The following is a 22,022-nucleotide window of genomic DNA, read 5'->3' as shown; positions in this document are numbered from 1 at the left end:
ACCACGTGTCAGTCGGGTACATGTGCCGGTCTACGTGAGAGATACCTGTTAAGGCACTTAATCTCTTCCTTATGTAAAGTAATCGAAGGCTGACTCACGCATGCACTTCCACCTTTACAGATATGCCATGCCTCTACCATAAGATGCGTATCTTCATTCTTATGCCTGTACAATATCGCGCATTCAACTAACTCTGGCGTGCAGTTACAATCTTGGCAATGTAGGGAAAGATTAGAAGGCGATCCACCGGTTAACAACCTCTTATGTTTCATTAGCCTCTGATTGATACACCATCTCGTTTGCCCTACGTAGAACTGGCCACAGCTAAGGAGAATTTTATAAACCACATCCATCCGACAGTCAGTTAAACTGTTGTTCTTATTGTGCTTCACTGGACAAATATCTGTTCTTTTTTTGCCTTTTACCTGCTCCTTTTTCCTCTGTACGACAGCGCATATCTTACCTAGCTTATTGGGAGCAGTGAAAGCAACATTAACGTCATATCTACTTGCAACTTTTTAAGCCTGTGCGACACTGAATGAATGTACGGAATAGCCGCTACTCTTTTTTTGCTATTACTGCTTTCTGTAACCACGCCCGTCCTCCTCAAAACCGACTTCTTTAGGCGCTCAGCCACAGTGGCCACTGCTACACTAGGATAACCTGTTTCTATTAGGCGCCGAACCTGCGCATTAAAACTGGCGCTCTTTTTGTGCATGCAGGATCTGGTGAGAGAAGACTTAAGGCACGACATGACAATTCCGTTTTTTACTACTTTGGAATGCTTGGATTGAAAGCTTAGCAACGGCTTCGAAGATCTCGGGGAGTACTGCCAACAAACGTGATTTTGTTCGAAGACCAAGGAAATGCCAAGAAACTGAATTACGCGTTGCTGAGGAAATTCCTTGGTAAACATTAATCCTCCTCCATAAAGTTTAAATTGCTCACTTACTGAGGTAGCAGTGGAATAGAATTCTTCCCCATTGCAAAAAATCAAGTAATGATCAACGTAACGAAATAAATATCTTTATATTGCTATAACCGAAGGCTTTCTCTAAGTAGCTGTCAACCTTACTCAGGTAAATATTGCTAAGAATAGGGGCAAGCTTTGAGCCAATACAAATGCCTGATTTCTGCAGAAAAACGCCATCTCTCCACTCAATCTGCATCAACTTCAAGTATATTGAAAGAATTTATAGAAAAGCTCCTGTGGAAACACCGCATCTGTCAATAAAAGCCGACTCTTGCACTTGTTCTTTAATGCACCCATTTACGGAATTTAGCAACCCGTCATGTGGAAAAGAATAGTACGGGTCTTCGATATCCATACTAAAAGCTGTACAATCACCAGGATTTTCCTCTCTCAAATATTGAACTAGTGTCTGAGAATTACGCAAGCAAAAGGGGTCTGAAAAAACTAGTGAAGCTAAGCAGTTCTGTAGGTAACTAGTGACACAGACCTGCCATGTCCCTTTCTCTGACGAAAAGGAATTTCTTGCTTATGGGTCTTCATCGAGAAAAACAGTTCTAAGGTGAGGGATTTTGCTTTCTTGACATCAGAGACAACCCTATCAAGATTATGTCTTGACAGGAGGTTAACCGCATGTTGCTTAACTGCCGAAGGCTTGAGTTTTACTGGCTGTAAATTCTTTTCTACGGCTGAAATCGCTGTTTCTGAAAACATGTCATCTGGCATAATTACGAAATAACCTTCCTTGTCAGATATTACTGGTCTAAGTATGCTCCACAAGGTAATTAACTAACGGTCAGACAGGGTCAGACGTCTTAAAATGAGAATTCTATTGTTTAATGCTAGCAATGCAATCTGAAATACAGCGCTTGCGGGACGAACCTGGTTATGCAGCATGGTATACTTAACACGTCAACAAGTTTTAGGCTTAAAACAGTGCTTAGGACTTAGAGCAAGGGTTTTTTTGCACATCAGTGCAAAGGTTTAAAGGTGAATATTGTTTCGTCCCAGGCCCCATGTCTTTCTATATAATGAGCAGAAGGTAAACATGATCCCTGCCTTGGGATCTGCAAATGGCAACAAGAGGAAGGCTGCAAATATATATAACAGTCATGGAAGCGTGACGGTAGACAAAACGCATTGACTATCATCAGAAATTATGAAAACCTGAGACAAACCAGCAGCTTCAAGAAACAATGGCGGAGGACTCCATCTTTGAGTCCTAGCCTATGCACGAATGTTCTAGCATTTATGACCTCAAACCCCCATGCTAGTGTGCGGGACGTGGCCTCCCAGATACCAATTTCCAAGTCATCAGTTTGGAGGATTCTAAATGACGGCCTTTCACCCGTACTACCTTTACCAGCACCAATTCTTAGAAGATAGGGACCTGTAGAATCGTCTAGATTTCTCAAATTGGGTCCCCACAAAAGCCGACGAGTCACCAGATTTTTTCAGCAATATCATGCGCACAAATGAAGCCAATTTTCAATGAAACACCTTGCTAAATTTGCTTAATTCATACTACTGGAGGGACTCCAATCCACACTGGGTAAAGTGCAATCAGCACCAGTACCAGTGGTCGTTCAATGTGTGGTTCGGAATTTATGCCTGTGCTATAATAGGTCCCATCATCTTCGATTGCACACTGACTTGACAGTGTTACATGAACAAACTTTATGAAGAAGTGGTGGATGTGCTTGCTGATATCACAGTGGTGGAAGAGGCGTCTTCCACTTCTGTGATATCAGCAAGATGGGGCACCCGCACACAGCAGCAGTCGAGCACGAAACTGGCTGGATGCGATTTTTCATGGATAATAGAATGGAAGGCACGGGCCTGTAAATTGGCCAACTGGGTCAACTGACCTCTCTCCACTCAATTTCTTTCTTTGGGGTTATGTGGAAGATCGTGCTTGCATGATCGAGATGGACATCAGATAGTTCAAGGCAAGATAACAAATGTCTGCCATAGAATTCCGGCGTCGTTTATCAAGAAAGCCACTGAAGATGTGGTAAAACGGACACAGTACTGTGTAGCTGCAAAAGGAGGCCTATTCGAACACATCCTCTAGGGTGGTGTTCAACAGAGCTTATGAATTCATAGATAATAAGAGCACACTGTTTTTTTTTGTTTTTTTGTTTTTTGTGTGCAGACATCCTGATTGCCAATTCAGCTCATTTAGAAGTGGTATATTTACTTTCTTGAACACATCGGTTTTGTCTTTCCTCTGCACCTTGGTTGATTCCCGGTCTGTTTGTTTCACCTTTATTTTTTGACACAAACCTGTTTTTGCACCATGTATACACTTTCATGAAAAATAAAACGGCTACCTTAATTTGGCTTTGGTCCAAAGCAAGGTTCGGGTGCAAAATATAGCTTCGCATGCACTCTTTCGATGCGATGCGAGCAAAGCTGGGATTTTGAAAAATTCCATGCCTATTCCACTGCTTTTTGCATTTCGTGTGTGGTCAGTGTGGTGCTTCGGCCGCGCTATCAAGGGGTTTTTGTTATCAATGTGATCAGGCGGCCTTGAGAGATGGATAACATGTGTGACATAGAAATGAGTGGAAGGAATAGCTGCGAAGTCACGAAACCTGCTGTTGGTGCTCCTTCTGTACCATTATCAAGGTGATGCGCTGCCCCTTTGGGTTTGCGACAGGCAATGCAGTTGCTTTCAATCAGCTTATTCAAGGGCGTTGCTTTATAATGCGTGTGGGAGTGTACTAACGTGGTATTTTTCATACTTCATGATGTTTCTTTGCCAGTCAGAAAAAATTGTAAGCAATTATTGCATCACTGAAAACACTGCACTGAGTTGCCATTTTGGGGTGCCTACATATGCTTCATTGACATTCCCAAAATTAGGACAGAACTTCTAGAGTTAAATAATTAATGGCAATTACCTAATTAAATCTCAGCAACGAATAGATTACTGGCAGCTACTCCACTGTACTGGAAACAATATGCTCTATGTTTTCTTCGAATAACGCAACTGCTCTTTTTTAAAGTCTTAGTGCATAATAGTTGGGGAATACTGTATAATTCACTCAGTAACCGAAATGAGGCCAAGCCAGATTAACTCGAAATCAGAATCAACTGCAGTGATGCACAACAGCGCTTATACTCGGACTCAGAGAAAAAGAATAAAGTGAGAGAGAAAGGCTGCAATTTCGCCAGAAAGGCGAAGCAGTACTAGCGATAGCCAAGTATGCGACAATTACACGAAGGAAGATTACAGCACAGAGAGGATTGAGGTTGTGAAATTGAACTGTCTCCTACTATGAGGTCTTGTATATACTCATTTAATGCTGTCACTTCAGCACTCAATTCTTCGAGGACACACGAAGTTTCTTCGAGTGCAACTGTTAATAAAGGCTTTATATATATATATATATATATATACCCCGTCCCCCTCCGGAAAAATGAAAACTCTCCGCCTATGTACACCTGACAGGAAAGAAAAAGCGAGAAGGATGGCAACTGGAAGAAAGATCGCAAGCATGAAAAATACATGCAGCATTTATTGAATGTCACGGCTGAAGAGAAGTTGTATTTATTTGAACAAAATCAGGTGGACAGCACTTTATATTCAGGCATCAGAAACCAAACAATACAATAAGGTTCATGAGACAATACTTGCCAACGTAATCTTGGCTCTTGACGTGCCTTTCCTTCGGCAGAATGGTTTTAAAGTTCCTGTCGGATATCGAATACAGAAGCCACCATGGTCCGTAAGTGCGCTGTGAAAATTAATGCCGCATTTCAGTCACGCGCTCTCCACATCAATTCGGAGAGCTTCATATAATGCTTTCACCGCTGCTTTCGCTTGCGATGTCTCCCCGTAGGCAACTACGTTAGAGATTTCTTAATTTTTCTGTTCTACGAGATGGGGAGTAGAAGCTTTCGTTCTGATTGTTCTTGAAGCTTCAAAACGCTTGGGTGCGAATACTCACACACCGTAAACAAAAGAATGACGCCGAGAAACGTACCGCTGAAAACGTCTCGGAGTAGTCTCCGTACTCCGGGAAGACCTCAGGCGCTCCGATTACATTTAGGGCCACGTACGATATGCTGTTGTAACTGCCATACTGAGAACTGTAATCTGCGACTTCTCTGACGTCTTGGCAGATTTCATCATCGTCCATTTAAAAATTTGGCAATACTGAGAATAAAATTGCGATTGACGGACGGACACCAAAAACGCCTGGACAGTTGTAGCGGTGTCGATGACGATATTGAACGATGTGTATACGAGAGCTCTATGTACAAGAGGTATGTACCATAGAGTTTCCTACACACGCACGGTACTTGGATGCTACTGATAGTCTCTCTACTGCTGGTATACTGATGCCTGGTTACGCCTGGTTACAGTAGTAGCCTGGTTGTCGGTAGTACACTCTAGTCACACGGCTACTTTCTATCTCGAACGAGTACGAGTCGGATCGAACTTCAGAACCGCGATTGGCTCCCGGCCTCATTTTGCGCTGAGGCAACCACTACTACCTATAAATTCGATCCTGATCAACATTGCGCGTTGCTGCACTAATAAAGCATGTGCACGTAATGAAGGCCTCCCGAAATGCAACCAAAACAATGAAACTGGCATATATGTGGATGATTTGTACTGTTCCCATAAGACAAACTAAACTTAACCCTTCCAGACGCTGCCTACACAATTGTATACGCCAAGATAGCGCATCAACAGCAAAATCATTGATGAAAGTAATATTTAAAATGTGTTGCACACATCTTGAAACATTTATTGGAACTATGCTACAATTTTGAATAATGTGCAGAAAGTTTTAGCAAAATGGGTGGCAAGGTAGACATGTGGGTGTTTTTTACGTAGCGGTTTCACTTCAATGTTTTTCACGATGTCATGCACCATCTATAATATTCAAGTGACTGTATAAGTGCTTTTCAGAAAAAGCCTTTCGAAGCACGAAATAGTTTGTTCTCATATTTGATGTTCTTGGTAGAGTTCTCGCATGGAGTCGAAATTCTGGAAACAAAAACTCGCTAAACAATTGAAAATTTTTAATCTTTCCTGCAGCTGTACACTTTTTACGATTCTGAAGACGCGAGATGTGGTGAAAGCAAGTTTTCAATCAAAAGGATGAAGTGGCATCTGAAAGAACTGCACAGCCGCCGCCAAACATTGTGAGGCAAGATTCTGCTTTCAACACTAAGTTAATGCATCGAGCGCACTCACCTCAATGAACGAAGTTGAGCATGCCGAATAGTGAGACCCATTGAGATTTAGGGTCACACAGTCCAGTGCATGAACACAAACAGGGTGAAGGTCCTTATTTTTATTTTGTAATGAAAATTACAAGCATCTCAAATACACTGAAGAAAAACAGTCAGTCCTAACAGGTAGAGAAGAAAAAAAAAAATTATGAACAGCCTAGTGGGACAAAAATGCACAATAAAATAACACCCCTCCCCCCCACACACACAAGCCTGGCCTGCTGCCAAAATCCTCTGCACACAATTGGGCCCAATCTTCTGCACAGAATTATGTACAATCGTGCGCCACTCTTCTATATGGCCTGCTCCTGCGCACAACGGAATAAAAAGGGTGCCTGTGAAACCATGCCTTTAATTCAAAAATCCAGCACGGAATACAAGAAGCACATGTGATGTTGATTGATCAGTCCATCCTTGCTGCACCGCGCGCACGCATCCTTACAAAGCCTTTCTGTATGCCACCTTGGGTACTAGCAACATGTAAAGAAAGGTCCGTCAGTTGCTCTCTACAGCAGAGAGAGGGCGAGAAAAAGAAACACGGGGACATGGCAAGTGCCGACGCATCACACTTGGTAACCGGGACAAAGAAAGCCTATGCAGCAGCAGGCGAACTTGACTGGACCAGCAGACGATTTTCGGCTTAGCACACAGGCAAGGATGACAAAAAGAAAAGGCTGATGGTTTCCGAAAATAGCAGCAAGCAGAAAAAAAAAGGAATACTGGTGGCAGACAGAAAGGCAGATGAGAGAGAGAGAGAGATAAAAAAAAAGTTAGCGATCAGGATAAAAGAAAATCTTTTCTCTCGGTGCCTTCCCACCCCTCTCCAAGGCAGGGTGGACTGTAGAGAGGGCTGCCACAGAAGGATGAGGCGATCCAGTCCTTTTCTCTCGTCCCTCTTGGAAAAAAGTGCTCTCCCCACCCAGCCAACAATGCGCGCACGCACTACTGTGGTGTAGTGGCTTCTGTGGTATCTCTTCTACTTCTGGTTCTTGAGCTGGTTGGAGAGCCAGTCGAGGCCCTCGTAGAGGCCGTCTCCACTGGTGGCACAGGTGGCCTGGATGTACCAGTTGCGGTTGCGCAGAGAGTGCAGGCCCAGCTTGTCCGTTATCTCAGCTGCATTCATGGCATTTGGCAAGTCCTGAAACAAAGGGCAGACAAGGCGTGAACACATTGTGCCCCAGAATCTGCAAGTGCAGATGAAGTGCAACATAAAAATCAATCTGCAACAGCGGTGAAATTTTCCCCATTTAAAATGTTCACGGCTTTAAAGGCACACTAAAAAGAAACACTAAAGCAGTTCAGTTAAGAATTTTCTTTCAAATTTCGATTTTTCCTAATTTAACAGTTAAATATGTACTTGTTTGTGTGTGTGTTTTATATTTATGCACCAGAACCACAATCTATTAGACACACTGTAGTGAGGGGGGACTCCGGATTAATTTTGACCATCTAGGGTTCTCAGAAATGCATTTAAATCTACGTACGCAAGCATTTTTGCACTTTGTACCCACTGAAATGCACCGTCCCGGCTGAGATAGAACACGTGACCCTGAGCTCATCAGTGCAACACTATAGACCGTTTCATCGGGCGAGGGGGATAGGCTGCGTGGAGAGCCTTTCCTCCTCTCTGGCTTGGGCGATCCGGCGCGGCGCTGCTTGAAAGTATTGCTGTCGCGTGCTGCGGAACGATTTCGAGATGTTTTAGATGGTACTTTGTGAACTTTACGCTATGTCCATTCATATAAGGTCGTCAGGGAAGCATTCCGGTGTATCGGTAACTACAGTAGGCGGAAATATCTCTTGGGGGCACAAAAATGTGACGCGCTTTATCAGCCGCGGTGTACGCACATTATCAGTCGCGATGTGTGTATGTGCTGTGAACTCTTGCTTATATCGGTTTTAATTCAACAAAGAAAACCGGTGTCTCTGTATTACCAGCATGAAATGGTAAATCTGCTCACTATCTGATCGCTTGGCGTAGGGAGCAAAACCTAAAGCATAAGAGCGCATGTTCATGCACGGCCAACCTAAGGCAACATAGTTTGTAAGTTTACAACATATTGTAAACTTCCAAAAAGTCAAGGTAAAGCGAGAATGTCACGACCTGCACTGTAGCCCAAGAAACACGAAAAAAAAAAAAAAACGGAGTCAAAATGTGTTACACGGTAACAAAGAAATCAGCTCCAGAAACAGCAGAAAGGCAGAAAAGCAGTTTAGAGAAAACGGCTCTCAAAGTTTCACCTTCTCCTCAGTTCTCTAAAAGGCACTAAATTTGTAGTCTTTGGGGTGTGTGATGTGGGGCTTCTTGTACATGTGGCCTCTGGTTTTTGCTTTTTGTGCGCTTGTTTCTGTATGGAGGAGATAGCTGAAGCGACAAATTTGAAGATGTAGAAATGCACTTCCCAACAAGTGGCTTGAAAAACGCCATTCTTTCTTGATTTCCGCGAGATTTTTCGCCACCTTGGTTGATAACACAAATTTTTTAGAGCACTTCTAAGTGGTTTACAGTGATTACATTTGGGTATCAGATTGAAAAATGGTTATAGAAACTGAAAATCTGATTTTAAAAAAATCGATTTTTTTGGCAATTTTTCGCAATGCAAAAGCCGCGTCCCCCCTTAAACTAGTCAAATACATAGATTTTTTTTTTTCCCCTGTGTCTAGTGTCACATTTGTACTGCTTTCTTTCAGTGGATTCCGCTACTTAACGCAGTTCATGAACATCCTTAGAACGAGAAGACACACAGAACAAGCTGCAGTTAGTTGCTGTATTTATTCGAATCTAAGCCGATAGTGTTTAAAAACAGTTTTCGAAGATTTTGTTAGGAGCTGTTAAAATGGCACCACACTAACGCCACCGCGAAATGACATTATGTAGCCATCATGATTCACTGGGCATCTGAACCAGACACAGTCAGAAGGGCGCCATTTTGACAACTTTGAGTGGATGCTGTGCAAGCAGCATATGGGCACATTAATTGTTTTATTATTGAGTGTGTGTGTGTGTGTGTGTGTGTGTGTGTGTGTGCTCTTGCAGTTGAGACATCGGTGCAATAGCACTGAGCAAGCAGTGCCACTACGGTGCTGCATTCAAGTGAAAAGTTGTGCTGGCGGCAAAGCAGTCATCTAACCTCCGAGCCGGTAGAGACTTCAGTATAGACGAGACGAATGTGTGTCACTGGCGGAAGCAGTGCAGCCAGCTTTTCAAGTGTGCTGCAGGACAAATTGTCTTTACGGACCCACAATAAGGCTGGGACCATGAAGTGGCTGTAGCAGACTTTGTAAAGGTGTGAAGGTTGCTGGCACTGTCAAATAACAGAGCCCAGTGACGACGGCGAGTCAGCCGAGAATTTCGTGACTGGCGCCGGATACTGGTCTTGTGCGGGTGTTCACAATCGATCTTGGTCTGCTTACAATCAGTAAAGCGATTTGGGGGGGGGAGTGCTGTCGGCTTAGGATCGAATAAATACAGTATGCTGAACTGTAACAAAGCAGCCCACATGGCTTGCTACAGCATGGCAGATGGAGGAGCAAGACCCACCTGCTTGTTGGCAAAGATGAGCAAGACTGCATCCCTGAGCTCATCCTCTGCGAGCATCCTCATGAGCTCTTCCCTTGCCTCACCAATTCGCTCCCTGTCGTTGCTGTCCACCACAAATATCAAGCCTGATGGAGAGAAATCGAGGTCAGGACGCAACCTTCGAGAGCAAAGTCATAATTCAAGTATGACTGACTGCACTGCACTTTTGCAGCTATTACATCTCTGCGGTAGACACGCGGGAAAAATGTCACCATGTTCTAACTCACTCAAAAATCGTAACAGAAACAGTAACAAAGATGGCCATGCAGAGTTGTGTGCATATGCAACAGGCTGCAACAAGGAAGCTATGTCAGCTATAGATTGGCGTACATGTCAAGTTCATGTGCACCCCTGCATGGGCTCGCACTAACTGGACATTTGGATATTTTTACATGCTTAGAAGGCAAAACGTCCTTGCTTGGCTTACACACATGTAAAACTGCAATCCAATCTAAAAAAAATGCAGAAATACTTTATCTGCTACACACTGGATGCCCCAAGCCATTCACTTGCTAAGACCAAATATCAGTGAAGGAGCTACGGCCAAACTTGCAGGAAAGAGTGATACTGGTGCTGCCATGTTCCCGGCAACTGCATTTTGTATGCATGCACACCTGTCTCCCCATACTTTGGTTTCAGTAAGAATAAATACGTACGGCAGGGTCCCCTGTTAAGGGGAACACCAATATGCATTCCAAGGCTGACAACAGTTGTGACATGAAGGCCATTGGCAGCAATTTTACCAATAGAGGTCTATGTAACATCTTCCATCGAGCACTTCATCCGTACAGGACAAAGATATGTTACAACCTGTTCCGTTATGACCTAGACTGATCCAGGTCATAATGGACCCACTGCCTAGGGAACGAGCACCTTACCGCCACGATTGTTCAAATTATTAGACAGGAGAAATTTAAATGTCACGTTGCCATGCCGCCGGGAGGCAAACTTCACTGCCAGCATGGGCACTCCTTTTTGCCTCGACTAGCATCCGCAAAAAACTTTCCTTCCCTACTGTTATGTATCTCCTGGCGCCCCCTACAAATCCGACATTTTTAATAAAGGCTAGGCCAGTCGTGGCCGCCACAGTTGTTCTCAAGAAATGGAGTCTGTTACTCGCGGCTTCGTGCCGTCGCATCTTTGAAACCCTACGCAACTAACCCAAGCAACATAACACCTACCTTCTCTCACATTGGAGCTGAGAGATTGCGTCACTTTTATGTTGCCAGCCCTGCCTCTTATCTTACTGCATCAATGTTTCACACTGAAACAAGATTCCTTCTTTAAGCCTTGCTTGAAGCTCACTTTACATACAGTGGCTTCCAAGTGGCAATTAGTGCTGCAATAATGGATGGATACATCCAAAAGCTCGTAAGTGTCAATTATAAAACACTGTACAAGCATTCACTGTACCACCCACATACCCTGCGTGTTCTGGAAGTAGTGGCGCCAGAGTGGACGAATCTTGTCTTGGCCACCAACATCCCACACTGTGAAGCTGATGTTTTTGTATTCTACTGTCTCCACATTGAAACCTAAAGAAGGGAAAAGAAACGGTACGAGAAAACAACTGTTACAACAAGTCCAAAAAACAGACAGGTAAGCACAATGTTATGCTAGAGGCGACTAGGTGCAAGAACTATGGAGTTCACAATTAAGGCTGTGCATTATTGAGAGAGTACTTCTTGAATGTGGGTCAAGACCAGGCCTTCAGCAACATCTTGCAATTTAAGCAACATAGTTTTTCTCTTCAAGGTGGCTCATTGGCACATCTGTTGTAAGGCATGTGTTACTAAGGGAATGTATGTTTTGCGAGCCACTGCACATAATACGCACGCATGATGACCACCATTAAAGTCCACGAACTTTTCAGTCTTGATGCAAATTGCTATTTGAGTCAACACACTTCACACAGACATCTGGTATGTTTCGTGCACTATGCAGCATAACTTCATAACTTCTACCCCCTTTTCTGTTGTCTTACTTGGGCAAGACCACTATTTGTGCTTGGTGATATTTCAGAGACAAAATCGGCAAGTTATAGCAGCAGCACATTTGTGTAGATATCTGCATAATGAAAACCAACCTTGTGGTCAAATGTCACACAATAAAGACCACTTTAGATCCTATATAGGGTCCTTCATTTTCCGGTAAAACCCAGTTATTCCAGATGTTTTCCAGACTCTACCCAAATTAACCCTTAAATAAATGATAACGAAGGCAAGTGGTCAGGATATGCTGCATTATAATATTAATACATGAACATGGTATATTTTTCGTTTTTGAGAAACACTCAAGTGACTACCAGCAGATAACAAAAACATAATATTGGTTAGCACCTGCCGACCTTGAGTAAACAAAAACTTGTCGAGTTTTTAGTAGCTGCCACGACAATGGCGCTTTGCATTGTATTTCCCACGGGTGGCACACGTGTAAATGGTGGTAGTGTGCTACAAAGCAATTTAATGCAGCACTACGTGGCTCTGCATTGCGAACAGTAGCTTCAACACTCATAGGATGTTTACCCAACTATACATGCTGCGTTCAAAGAAGCGTGGCTGGTTTGTCCATTTGGTAATTACAGGGATGGAAGCAGCCAATGAAGTTTCGGAGCAGCTCTCAGAGCAGCAGATTTGGCACTTTGTTTAGGCCTTGGGGCATGAATTGTACTTTTTCGAGCAGCTTGGTAAACATCCATATGAGAAATGCAGGTGTATGAAGAAAACATGTGCCTGATTTGACTTTGCACAACATTATTAGAATAGGGCAGATCAGCTCTGTGGAAGCCCACGAGCAGAGCAAAATTTATGATGTGGAAAAATTGTCACCCACCTGACTGTTAAACATTAAATTACATACCGGTAATGGCACAACAATGTGCAGACTAAATGTGTAAAAAAAAGATACGCTAGGGCTTTTCGTGAACAGCGCCCACTATGATGACAGGCTCGTTTTAATGCAAGTTTTTTTTTTCATTTTGAATGAGCAAGTAATATTTAATTTTAATGAACTAACATTTATTGCCTTACTTATTCAATAAGGTGCCAATGTAAAGGTTGTGGAATACACTGAACAATGACTGATCACAGCGTCTGTAGTAACCCAGGTATTGTGTGGTTCTTTATTACTGAGAGAGAGAGAGAGCCTGCACATTTTTTTAAGGCCACATGAGGACACGTCCCCACACCAATAACAGAAGTAATATCAGATGTAAACACTTATCAGTGCATTATGTATATACGGCCACTGTAACGGTCCTTGTAATGGTCTGCTTTCTGAACCGTTGCAAGGTCTCACTGCTTCACATTCGATAGGGAATGAAGGCGCGCCAAGAACTGCTGATGCAGAGAGAAAAAAATCACGGCCACTCGTTCCCAGTGCCCTTATGTGACGAGCTTTGCGTTAAGATTGATGCAATCTTTGACATGCAAAAGCGTTGTGACAGTCACAGCAGTTTTTTGTTTTGTTTTAATTTATTTCACATGCTTTCTTTCTAGTAAAAAAAGTCTTCACGAATCCTAGGCTGTTTTAAATGTCGTTATCGGTCATTTATCAAAGTCATCCACAACTTTTTTATCAACATCTCATCGGTTAGGCAAATTTATAAATTTAGGTAATAAACATATTCATGCACAATGAACAAGAAATATTCACAGCAGCCACTGTGAACAACACCCATCAAGGTACACTACATGCTGTTTGCGTAGTGCTCTCAAGTAATTTTTAAATCTTGGCGATCTTTGGTCAAGATAGCAGAATACTGCAGAATAAATGAAGTGACACTGGAGAGGCATTCTGTAAAAGGTCACCTAGTAGACGTGTCCATTTCATCTGCTGTTGGCACTAAAGCCCATTAGCACTTCAGCAGCAGACGAAATGGACATGTCCACTAGGTGGACTCTTACAGAATACCTCTCCTGGTCATGGCACGTCTGCCAATACTTCACATCACTTGCCGAGAAAACACTCCGTATTTTTGAAAACAGTAAATGGATAAAAATGTTCACTGCCTTTCCGGTCTGAGTCGTTGACCAATATTTTGGATAAGCTCGATTATAAGGGCGTATTTGCGGTTCTGCCACAGGCACCATAAAGACAATGTAAAACGGCAACTGATATTTTGTGCACTGAACGACAGCTTATTAAAATTTTCAGAGTCGATCTGCGCAAGTCGCGTTGTGAACACCGTCGCCGCGAATACAATTTTAGCGGTTTGCAGTTTCGTCAAACGTTTAATTACTATCACAATTTGGCCGCTAAGGTTGACAATGTGAAACTATACACCCTTGGCTTGCATTCTGCAGCAGCAAGAGCCAGATTTTGTGAGGTGTAGTCTGGCAGAAAATAGTGTAGACTGCATGCAAATTTGAGTCTCATGAAAGCAAGCAGGTTGTTTGTTGGCATGCTGCACTGTCATTCCGGTAACTGGACGTGGTTCATGGCGTTTGCCCTTTAATCAATGCAGATGCACCAATAGGGCACGAAATCTGATGCTAAAGTATGAAACTGATGAGCTACATGCTCAGCAGACTGTATGACCTTCCTCATTCAGTGCGGCTTTCCTTCCCGACTACCCCATAAAATGAGCACAAGTTAAAATCATCTTTAGCTGGTCTACATATATGCAAATGCTTGACACCTTTACAAAACATTCGTAATGCATTGTACAGCACAATACAGTTTTCATTTTCTTGTGGCCTAGTTACAATTATGCCACCAAACATCCACACTTCAACGATGCTGACACTGAAAGGGATTGCTTAGGCTTGGATTGCATGGCTAAGCAGCACTAGCCGATGCATGTCTACAGCTGTGTGGGCATTGAACACGCACGTCCTGCTAAATTTGGCAAACTTCACTCGCAATTAGTTTTGGCACAAGATGGCGCAATTGGCATAGCACTTCCATCCCTGGTAGTACATTAATTTTGTTGCAAGGGAGTGTGTTTGGAACCAGTTAAACAAACAGGACAAGTTAATGACTGCACAAAGAGCAATGTAACGAAAAATGTTATACATAATGCTAAGAGAAAGGAAGAGAGCGGTGTGGATCATAGAGCGAACGGGGATAGCCGATATTGTAGTTGAAATTAGGAGAAATAAAGTGCAGTTGCGCAGATAACCGGTAGACCGGTAGGATTACAGAATGGGTGCCAGGGGAAAGAATGTGCAGTCAAGGATGGCAGAAAATTAAGCGGCGTGATGAAATTGGAAAACTTGCAGGCACAAGTTGGAAGTGGCTCGCGCAAGACAGGGGTAACTGGAGATAGCTGGCAGAGGCTTTAGTCCTGCAGTGCACATAGAAATAGGCTGATGATGAAACACGATAACAAGGATGCAAGGCCCGACCGGTCTAGGATGCACACAGACATGCTTGCAATGCATATACTAACAACATACGTCAACTAGGGCTAGTACAATAAGGAAGTACAACGAAGCATGGCCTTGGGCACAACTTTTTTCAGTGTGTTAAGGAAAGTGCAGAGAACCATGTAAAGAAAGGAGGTTATGCCCATCTTCTGTTATTGTGGTTTCTTTTCAATGTATTAGTAATGCTTGAAACCTACCGATTTCTAGAGAGTAGTTATTACATTATTTGCAAGCAGCTGTCCGCCATTACAGGTTCTGGTAAGTGACTGTTTAAATAGGTTTGTGTCCGAAAGGAGACCACTGCTTGTTTTATTCATTTGTTATACATACCAAAAGTCCAGAGCTTTGGGCTGCTGGACAACAAACCCCTGATCTCTCCAATTTTTGTACCAGACAACAAAAACCTAATTAATCCCTAGCTTTCCTCTTAAAATATCATCAGACATTTACCCCCCGTATTTCACAAAGGCAGAAACTAGGGGTGTGCGAATATTGAAATTTTCGAATATGAATCGAATACGAATAATGCGAAAAACTGTCTTCGAATATCGAATCGAATATCGAATATATGTGTACTATTAAAAAAATTGCAAAACGAGGTAACAATAGCTTTATTACCCTTTTAAAAATAATATTGAGTTTTACGAGGCTGCTTCAGGTTAAAGAGGCACTCATTCTAGGTAATGCACTCAGGTAATGTAAGGTAATGCTCCGTCAGGTAAACGCTTGTTACAGATTATCGCGAAGGAAAATTGACTGCTCAACATGTTGAGAAAGTATAGGCTCTCTATGCACTGTGACAACATTGGACCAGGTAACATATTCTAGGTGCATATTTTACTGCGCATACTTACAAAGCCAGAAAGTACATCATATATTGTTATGAAAGAGCCCTAGAATAAAGCTTGGTAAAAAAAAATATCGAAACTGATCATGTCTCACGGGCCTGATGCAGATAGACTGGGACAGAGCGTACACATTCATAGTAAGGTTCGTTACAGCACTTAAAGGGACACTAAAGGTTACTATTAAGTCAACGTGGACTGTTGAAATACCATCATAGAAACCTCGAAACGCTTGTTTCGTGGCAAGGAGAGACTTATTTTAAGAGAAAATGCGTTCTGAAGCGTCCGCGTACCTCTAGCGCAGTTCAAATCGCCCGCCCTCCTATCGAGGAGAACTGACATGGTCTCATAGTGACGTTGCGCCATCGGTGAGTAGAACGGCGTCCGCAGACGGCGCTACGGCTTTTCTGCGCAAAACGCAAACGCGTGGCCAGAAACAGAGCCAAGACAGAGCCGACAGCAGAGCGAAAGCGGGAGTTTGGTGGCTAGCGGAAGGAGAAACTAATTACATCCCACATTACGTCCCACGGCACACGGAAAGTCCGTTTTCGTTAAACTATAGGCTGCGGCGAGCTCGCAGCGTGGTCGGCGTGGTCTGTGAGAAGTGACGAGCCTTTCCGCACTCGCAACAAGGCATAAAAAAGTGCGAATCGACGCAAAACTCGGCCTAGAAACGTGCTTCGCCACAGCCGACCCAGATGTCGTTTCCCGCACCGCCACCAGGCGCCGCTACTATACCTCAAGCTCCAGCGCAAGAGGCCCATAAGCTGGTACTTCATTCTATGACGCAAACTTCGACGCTCGTCGCAATGGACCCTGACACCGACAGATTGGCTCGCGATGGTGGGCTCAACTTCAGCGATTTGAGCACCGACGAGCGCGACCTGCTGCTGAGGGCTCGCACTGCCAGCGTCGTTGCGTACTACGACGGCGGCCTCGACAACGGCTCTCCGGAGCAGGAAAGCAACGAGGGCTTCCCACGACATCACATGGACGTGGCATTCTCGCTGCTTGTTCCAAATGAAAGTTTCGCGAGCCAGCAGAACCCTCACAGCACGACGCGACAACGAAAGCACTGAAACTCCAAAGCGTGCGCGGCGCTGAGTCGTGCGCGCAGAGTCGAGCGAAAACGAAACCTTTCGACCGCCCATACTACTGAAGGGTAACGTCAAAATCTTAGTTTTTGTTAGAATCGAGTAGACGTAGACAAGTAGCATTTTCTTCCGTCTTATAATCGAATGAAATGATATTTTAAATACGAGTAGTTGAGTATTAGTAACAAATTACGGGGAGACCTTTCGTCATCGGTTTAGTACCGGAATGTCGCTGGGGGGTCTCAAATCGTGTCATGCATTTACCTCAATTTCTCGGTTACTAAAGCTCTGTTCGCGATTATATTGACGCCTTAGACGTTCTAGAACATTGCTCTACCACTTTAACTTGACTTTCTGGTAACCTTTAGTGTCCCTTTAAGATCCCAGTGCTGTAACGCTGTGTCGTTCGTTTGTACTTTCTTTTGTCCTTGTTTTGTGTTGCGCTGTAACGAACCTTACTATGAATGCCAACCAACTGGCCCAACTTGCCGTCTTGATGCAGAGCATACAGATAATGAGCGGATCATGTGAAGCTCTCAGTGAATAAACATGTTCTTAGGAGAATGTGGAGCAAGCGTATAATTCGTTAATTGCTAAATTATTCACAGTCTGTCCGAATATATTCGCCGTTTCGACCATTATTCGGCCGTCCTCGAATATTCGGGAATTTACGAATATGCATTTCTCGAATCGAATACGTTTCGAATAAGGAAAATATTCGATTCGTATTCGAAATTTCGAATATTCGCACACCCCTAGCAGAAACCTGAAAACGAAGGACACTAAATATATTTAAGGCTGTAGCTACAACATACAAGCAAAGAAAACATTACAAAGAAGGCTGCAGTTTTTTTTTTTAACACTGTCCAGTAAGGAAGGTCACGTTTTATTGGTTCTGAATGTGTAATTTGCGAAATTTTTTTTGCCCAGTGAGACAATTAGGGTTGCTATACAGAGCTGAAGCATATTTGAGAAGCAGTGAGGAAGAAGTCTTCTTGCTTGGAGAGAACTGCAGTGGGAATGACAAGTGGTGTATAGATGACAAAACTTCCCAGTTTCTAACTAATAGTCTCATATGTTTGCCCATTTCCCAGACTGTGTGCAGCCTGGAGGTTTTTCTGCAACTGGAAGACGCTTTACAGTGCAATCCGTGAATTGCACATACTGCACATTATGTTACTTGAAACTACTGGCCAGTTTAAGATTAGCATATGAATTGAATTTATGCAGTAGAAGCCACCGAAGGAGGTGAACATAACTGGATATCAGGAGCATTTAAACTACAGCTGAAAAGGTCGTTTCCAAGTGAACCTTTCTTGGCCTCTTCCTTCGACTTTCCCATTGCTGCTGTCGTCTGCCACACCGCCTTAGGGGGTGGTTCAGAGCATGTACATACATGGAAGGAGTATGGCAGAGAAGGTCACACGAGAAACTTGTTTGGGCTGCACTGCGTCAAATGTGCACAATGCCCTCTGGAGCTCCCTGGGCGTCAACATCACTGCTAATTATCGTCAATCAAAACAAACTGCACAGAAAGCTTCGCTTACGTCGATTTCCACACTGCGTGGGATGTGCATAATTTTTTTGAGGTAGTGAATTTCTGTGTAGAAAGTGACAGCAATGCTGGTGGAAGTCAATGTGGAAAGCCATAAGTGCACTACAGAGTTTCAATAAATTGAAAAGGGACTGCAGTCCCTTGAACTACGTAGAGCAACTGAGTTATACACAATGCAACTGACAATCTCATTTTTCTGCCGAACTACCTTCACTCTTCAGTTGAAGTCCTTGACACAGCCTTCTATTTGGTTGCTTAACTGCCTTTTCTTTTTCTAGAATTAATTTCATTCTAACACCATAGTTTTCTCCAATACCAAAAAGTTCGTGCAAATAGCATCTGTCTGACGTTAACCTGGATCAAGTGAAAATGTCGGTCTTAATAAGCTGAGGTTTGACAGGTCAGAAAGGACAAAAAATGGGTAGCAGGTGATGTCAATACCACTGAGAAATTGCCCAAAGCCAGCCTCACAACACCATATTTAGACAGTGTCTAATTGGTACTAATCAAGGGAACATTAAAGCAAGCAACACTAAATCAGTTTCAGCTGTTAAATTATGTCAAAAATTTTTCTGGTTCATTTGAAGAAAAAGATTCCCGTAATTGCTCAATAACAGTGATGAAATGTAAGACTCATAAAATAGATGATGTAAGAGAACATTATTGAATGCAATTAGGAAAAATGGGATTAGCAGAGTAGATCTAGTATGCAGGTATTTTAGAGCTTTAAGATGTGCAAGGATGGTAGTTGGAACTTGCCATAAATGTGGCTGGCAACGCTGACCAAAATTAGGTCCCAAATCAGCAAATACTGACTTGCCTTCAACATGGGCAGCCACTCGATCACATACTTAGTGGAATGTAATGGGGAATTATTTGCTGTCATAAGCAACCGTGATGCTATGTGCACCATTGGCTTTGAAAAATAAGGTAGCAGAAACCTTGTTCCCAAGAGCCTCAAAGTTTTCATGTTTGTCATCGAAAGCCCATTTCAGCAGCGACGAACAACCAAACGGAGACGAACGACGCACTGTCTTGACGTATGCATTGTTCCGAGTTGTGATCAAGCCAAGAAGAAGCGGCATAGCCCAACCTGCCCCCGTACGCGGAGATTCAACACGAACCTTCGCCCAGTGCATTCTACTTTCCCAATGAAAAACGGGCTTGAGTCTGCGAAGTGAAAACGGGAACGGCAAATCACGCCGTCGGGCACCGTTCAAATGCGAAGCAGCTGTTGCGCACTGCTAGCATAGGTGCCCTTCCGAGAACGCCCAAAGAATGAGTAATGCCGGAGAAACAGAAGGAAAAAAAAAAAGAAAGAAAAGATCTGGGTCTACGTGATAAAAGTCGCAACCCGACCATCAGGAGTGGACGCTACGCTGCGCAACACGAGTTATTACTCACCGATGGTGGGAATGGTCGTGACGATCTCGCCCAGCTTCAGTTTGTACAGGATGGTAGTCTTTCCGGCCGCGTCCAGGCCCACCATGAGGATCCTCATCTCCTTTTTGCCGAAAAGGCCTTTGAACAAGTTCGCGAATATGTTCCCCATTTTCTCCTAGGCGGTGGCGGTACGTGCGGGGGTTACTTTTGCTTTTCCAAACTGTGGGGCTACCACCTGCAGGAGGAAATTAAAAAAAAAAGAAACAGAGAAATGAAACAACCGGCCAGTGGCGACGAGGTCGGTGCGAGTCTCCACTAGCTTGTCAAAAGCGCGACAGGATGACATTTTTTTCTCGGGCGAACGCGCACGCCGACACGCGGGTCGTTCGGGGAGTGACCGACTGCGAAACATCGCATCATCGACGCCCCACACACGCACATATTTGACGAGAGAAGGCTTAGTTGCTTTACGCTGCAGTGTGATGTCAAAATTAAAAAAAAATCAGGCTCTGATGAACCAAGTTCAGTTCCAAGTAGCGCAATACCTCCAGATATATACACAAAAGGCACGTCAACAACACATATGCCGGTCTAAACCTACACTTTTAATGGGATTAACAGCCAGCTTTCGAGCACCGACAGCGAGGAACGGAACCAAGTACCCGACCGCGGGTCCGAGAGGAAGGCAGGGCAAAGGACGCGGAACTAGCATTGCCGGAATGCTTCCTCTCGCGTCAGTAACTATAATAAGGCTTTCGGCAACACCGCCGGCAACCGCAGACCTTCAAAAGTTAGCCTAATTCGCACGATTACACAAATTAACCTCAGTTATACGATACAATGGCGGTAAAAGGGGCATGTTCTGTGGGCCGCTACAATGTTCGGCTAGAAATTTACCGACAGGAAACGAGCACAGGAAAATCCTGAACGACAAATCGCACCTTGACAACTTTAGACACGCTCTCAGACAGGGCAGCACAAAATAAATTGTGAAGAGACAGTTGAAACCAAGGATTCAAAACGAACCATCCACACGTACCGGCAGCACGGACGACAAAATATGGCGGAGGTGGAACGGTGAACTCCAAGAAAAAAGCCACGTCACAAACGTGACGTCGCTATCGGCTTTTTTCTCTTCTTTAGTGCGACATCTGTTTGTAAGAAGAAAATTCATCCAGCGCCACACGCTGTACGCATTTATAAGATAAAATGTTGGCCTTATCTTATTTTTGTCAGAACGTGTTCTGCTATGCACTGCGAAATTAGCCGCATAAATACGCAAATTTTATAACTGTTCTCATTTAATTTATTTTATCGTTGTCCCACTTATGAGATGCATGGTGAACCTCCCACAAAAGAGCAGAGAGTTTATCGCTTGCCGAAGCTGCTAGTTTTTATGTGTATTATTCATAAACCGCACCATCCCGAAATTGTTATGTTTGTGGCGCCCTCCAACGCAAGACATTTTATTTTTTTACCTAGCCACTGACGTAACGCATTCCGTGAAGCTGACGTAATCAATAGCGTATAAATCCGTAGGCTTCTACGCGTGCATTGGTTTACCGTACGCATGACCGCAGGCGTTACTACGTTGCCGCCGTTGCTACCGTCGAATTTTCAACTTCGCAACTCGAACAGCTTTAATGTGAACCACAGACTCTGCTGATGTGGAACCGATCTTTCCATTGCACTGATTGGTTCTTGTACTTAGGAAATTTCTTCAAAGATGGACATTCAAAAATATACGTGCAATGAATGGCTTATGCATTCGAATTTGTCACGTTTTCATTTACAGATTTTTTTTTTTTTGTGGGGCAGTTGAAGTCCCTGGTTGCCAATGTTTTATTCATGCCATTAGGGACAGCTTTCCTTATAGAAATGTACAGCCAAAGGTAACAAGTTTGGCATTATAGGCACTTTATTTAATGGGAATACAGTAAACTACAGTACAGTACAGTATGAACGTTAATTTA

At 43.5% G+C, this 22,022-nt stretch overlaps 2 protein-coding genes across 5 annotated transcripts in view; both read right to left on the bottom strand.

The window, feature by feature from the left end:
* Nucleotides 1-5,441, bottom strand: part of LOC135905132 (F-box/LRR-repeat protein 4-like) — a 45,541-nt gene extending 40,100 nt beyond the window's left edge. For 2 of the 3 annotated variants that reach the window (XM_065436147.2, XM_065436149.2), the window contains exons 1-2: nt 4,963-5,441; nt 4,614-4,713 (exon numbers count right to left, since the gene is read on the bottom strand). In XM_065436147.2, coding sequence (XP_065292219.1) covers nt 4,614-4,713; nt 4,963-5,118 — 256 coding nt within the window. In that variant the 5' untranslated portion in view covers nt 5,119-5,441. Of the gene's footprint in view, nt 1-4,613; nt 4,714-4,962 lie in introns of those variants that run through there. The other variant, XM_065436150.2, reaches the window with a different exon arrangement.
* Nucleotides 5,442-6,270: 829 nt separating this feature from the next.
* Nucleotides 6,271-21,243, bottom strand: Arf1 (ADP-ribosylation factor 1). Of its 2 annotated transcripts, none has more exons than XM_065436157.2 (5): nt 21,089-21,243; nt 20,071-20,284; nt 11,228-11,338; nt 9,765-9,889; nt 6,271-7,361 (listed from the first exon to the last, which is right to left on the bottom strand). In XM_065436157.2, the coding sequence occupies exons 2-5, from the start codon at nt 20,216-20,218 to the stop codon at nt 7,200-7,202; spliced, it is 546 nt and encodes a 181-aa protein (XP_065292229.1). In that variant the 5' UTR covers nt 20,219-20,284; nt 21,089-21,243; the 3' UTR covers nt 6,271-7,199. The 2 variants fall into 2 exon arrangements, with proteins under 2 accessions (XP_065292229.1, XP_065292228.1); XM_065436156.2 differs by having other exon boundaries at nt 20,991-21,137.
* Nucleotides 21,244-22,022: the final 779 nt, after the last annotated feature.

The sequence above is a fragment of the Dermacentor albipictus genome, chromosome 1, assembly GCF_038994185.2.
Source record: "Dermacentor albipictus isolate Rhodes 1998 colony chromosome 1, USDA_Dalb.pri_finalv2, whole genome shotgun sequence".
Taxonomy (NCBI): domain Eukaryota; kingdom Metazoa; phylum Arthropoda; class Arachnida; order Ixodida; family Ixodidae; genus Dermacentor; species Dermacentor albipictus.
This window is presented reverse-complemented; position numbering and strand designations above follow the sequence as displayed.

Excerpts from the sequence above, each read along its gene's own strand:
- Arf1 (XM_065436157.2), bottom strand. The coding sequence starts at position 20,218 with ATGGGGAACATATTCGCGAACTTGTTCAAAGGCCTTTTCGGCAAAAAG. Across the intron at positions 9,890-11,227 it reads CTACTTCCAGAACACGCAGG|GCTTGATATTTGTGGTGGAC; the intron begins GTATGTGGGTGG and ends TCTCTCCATCAG. Across the intron at positions 7,362-9,764 it reads TCATCTTTGCCAACAAGCAG|GACTTGCCAAATGCCATGAA; the intron begins GTGGGTCTTGCT and ends CCTTTGTTTCAG.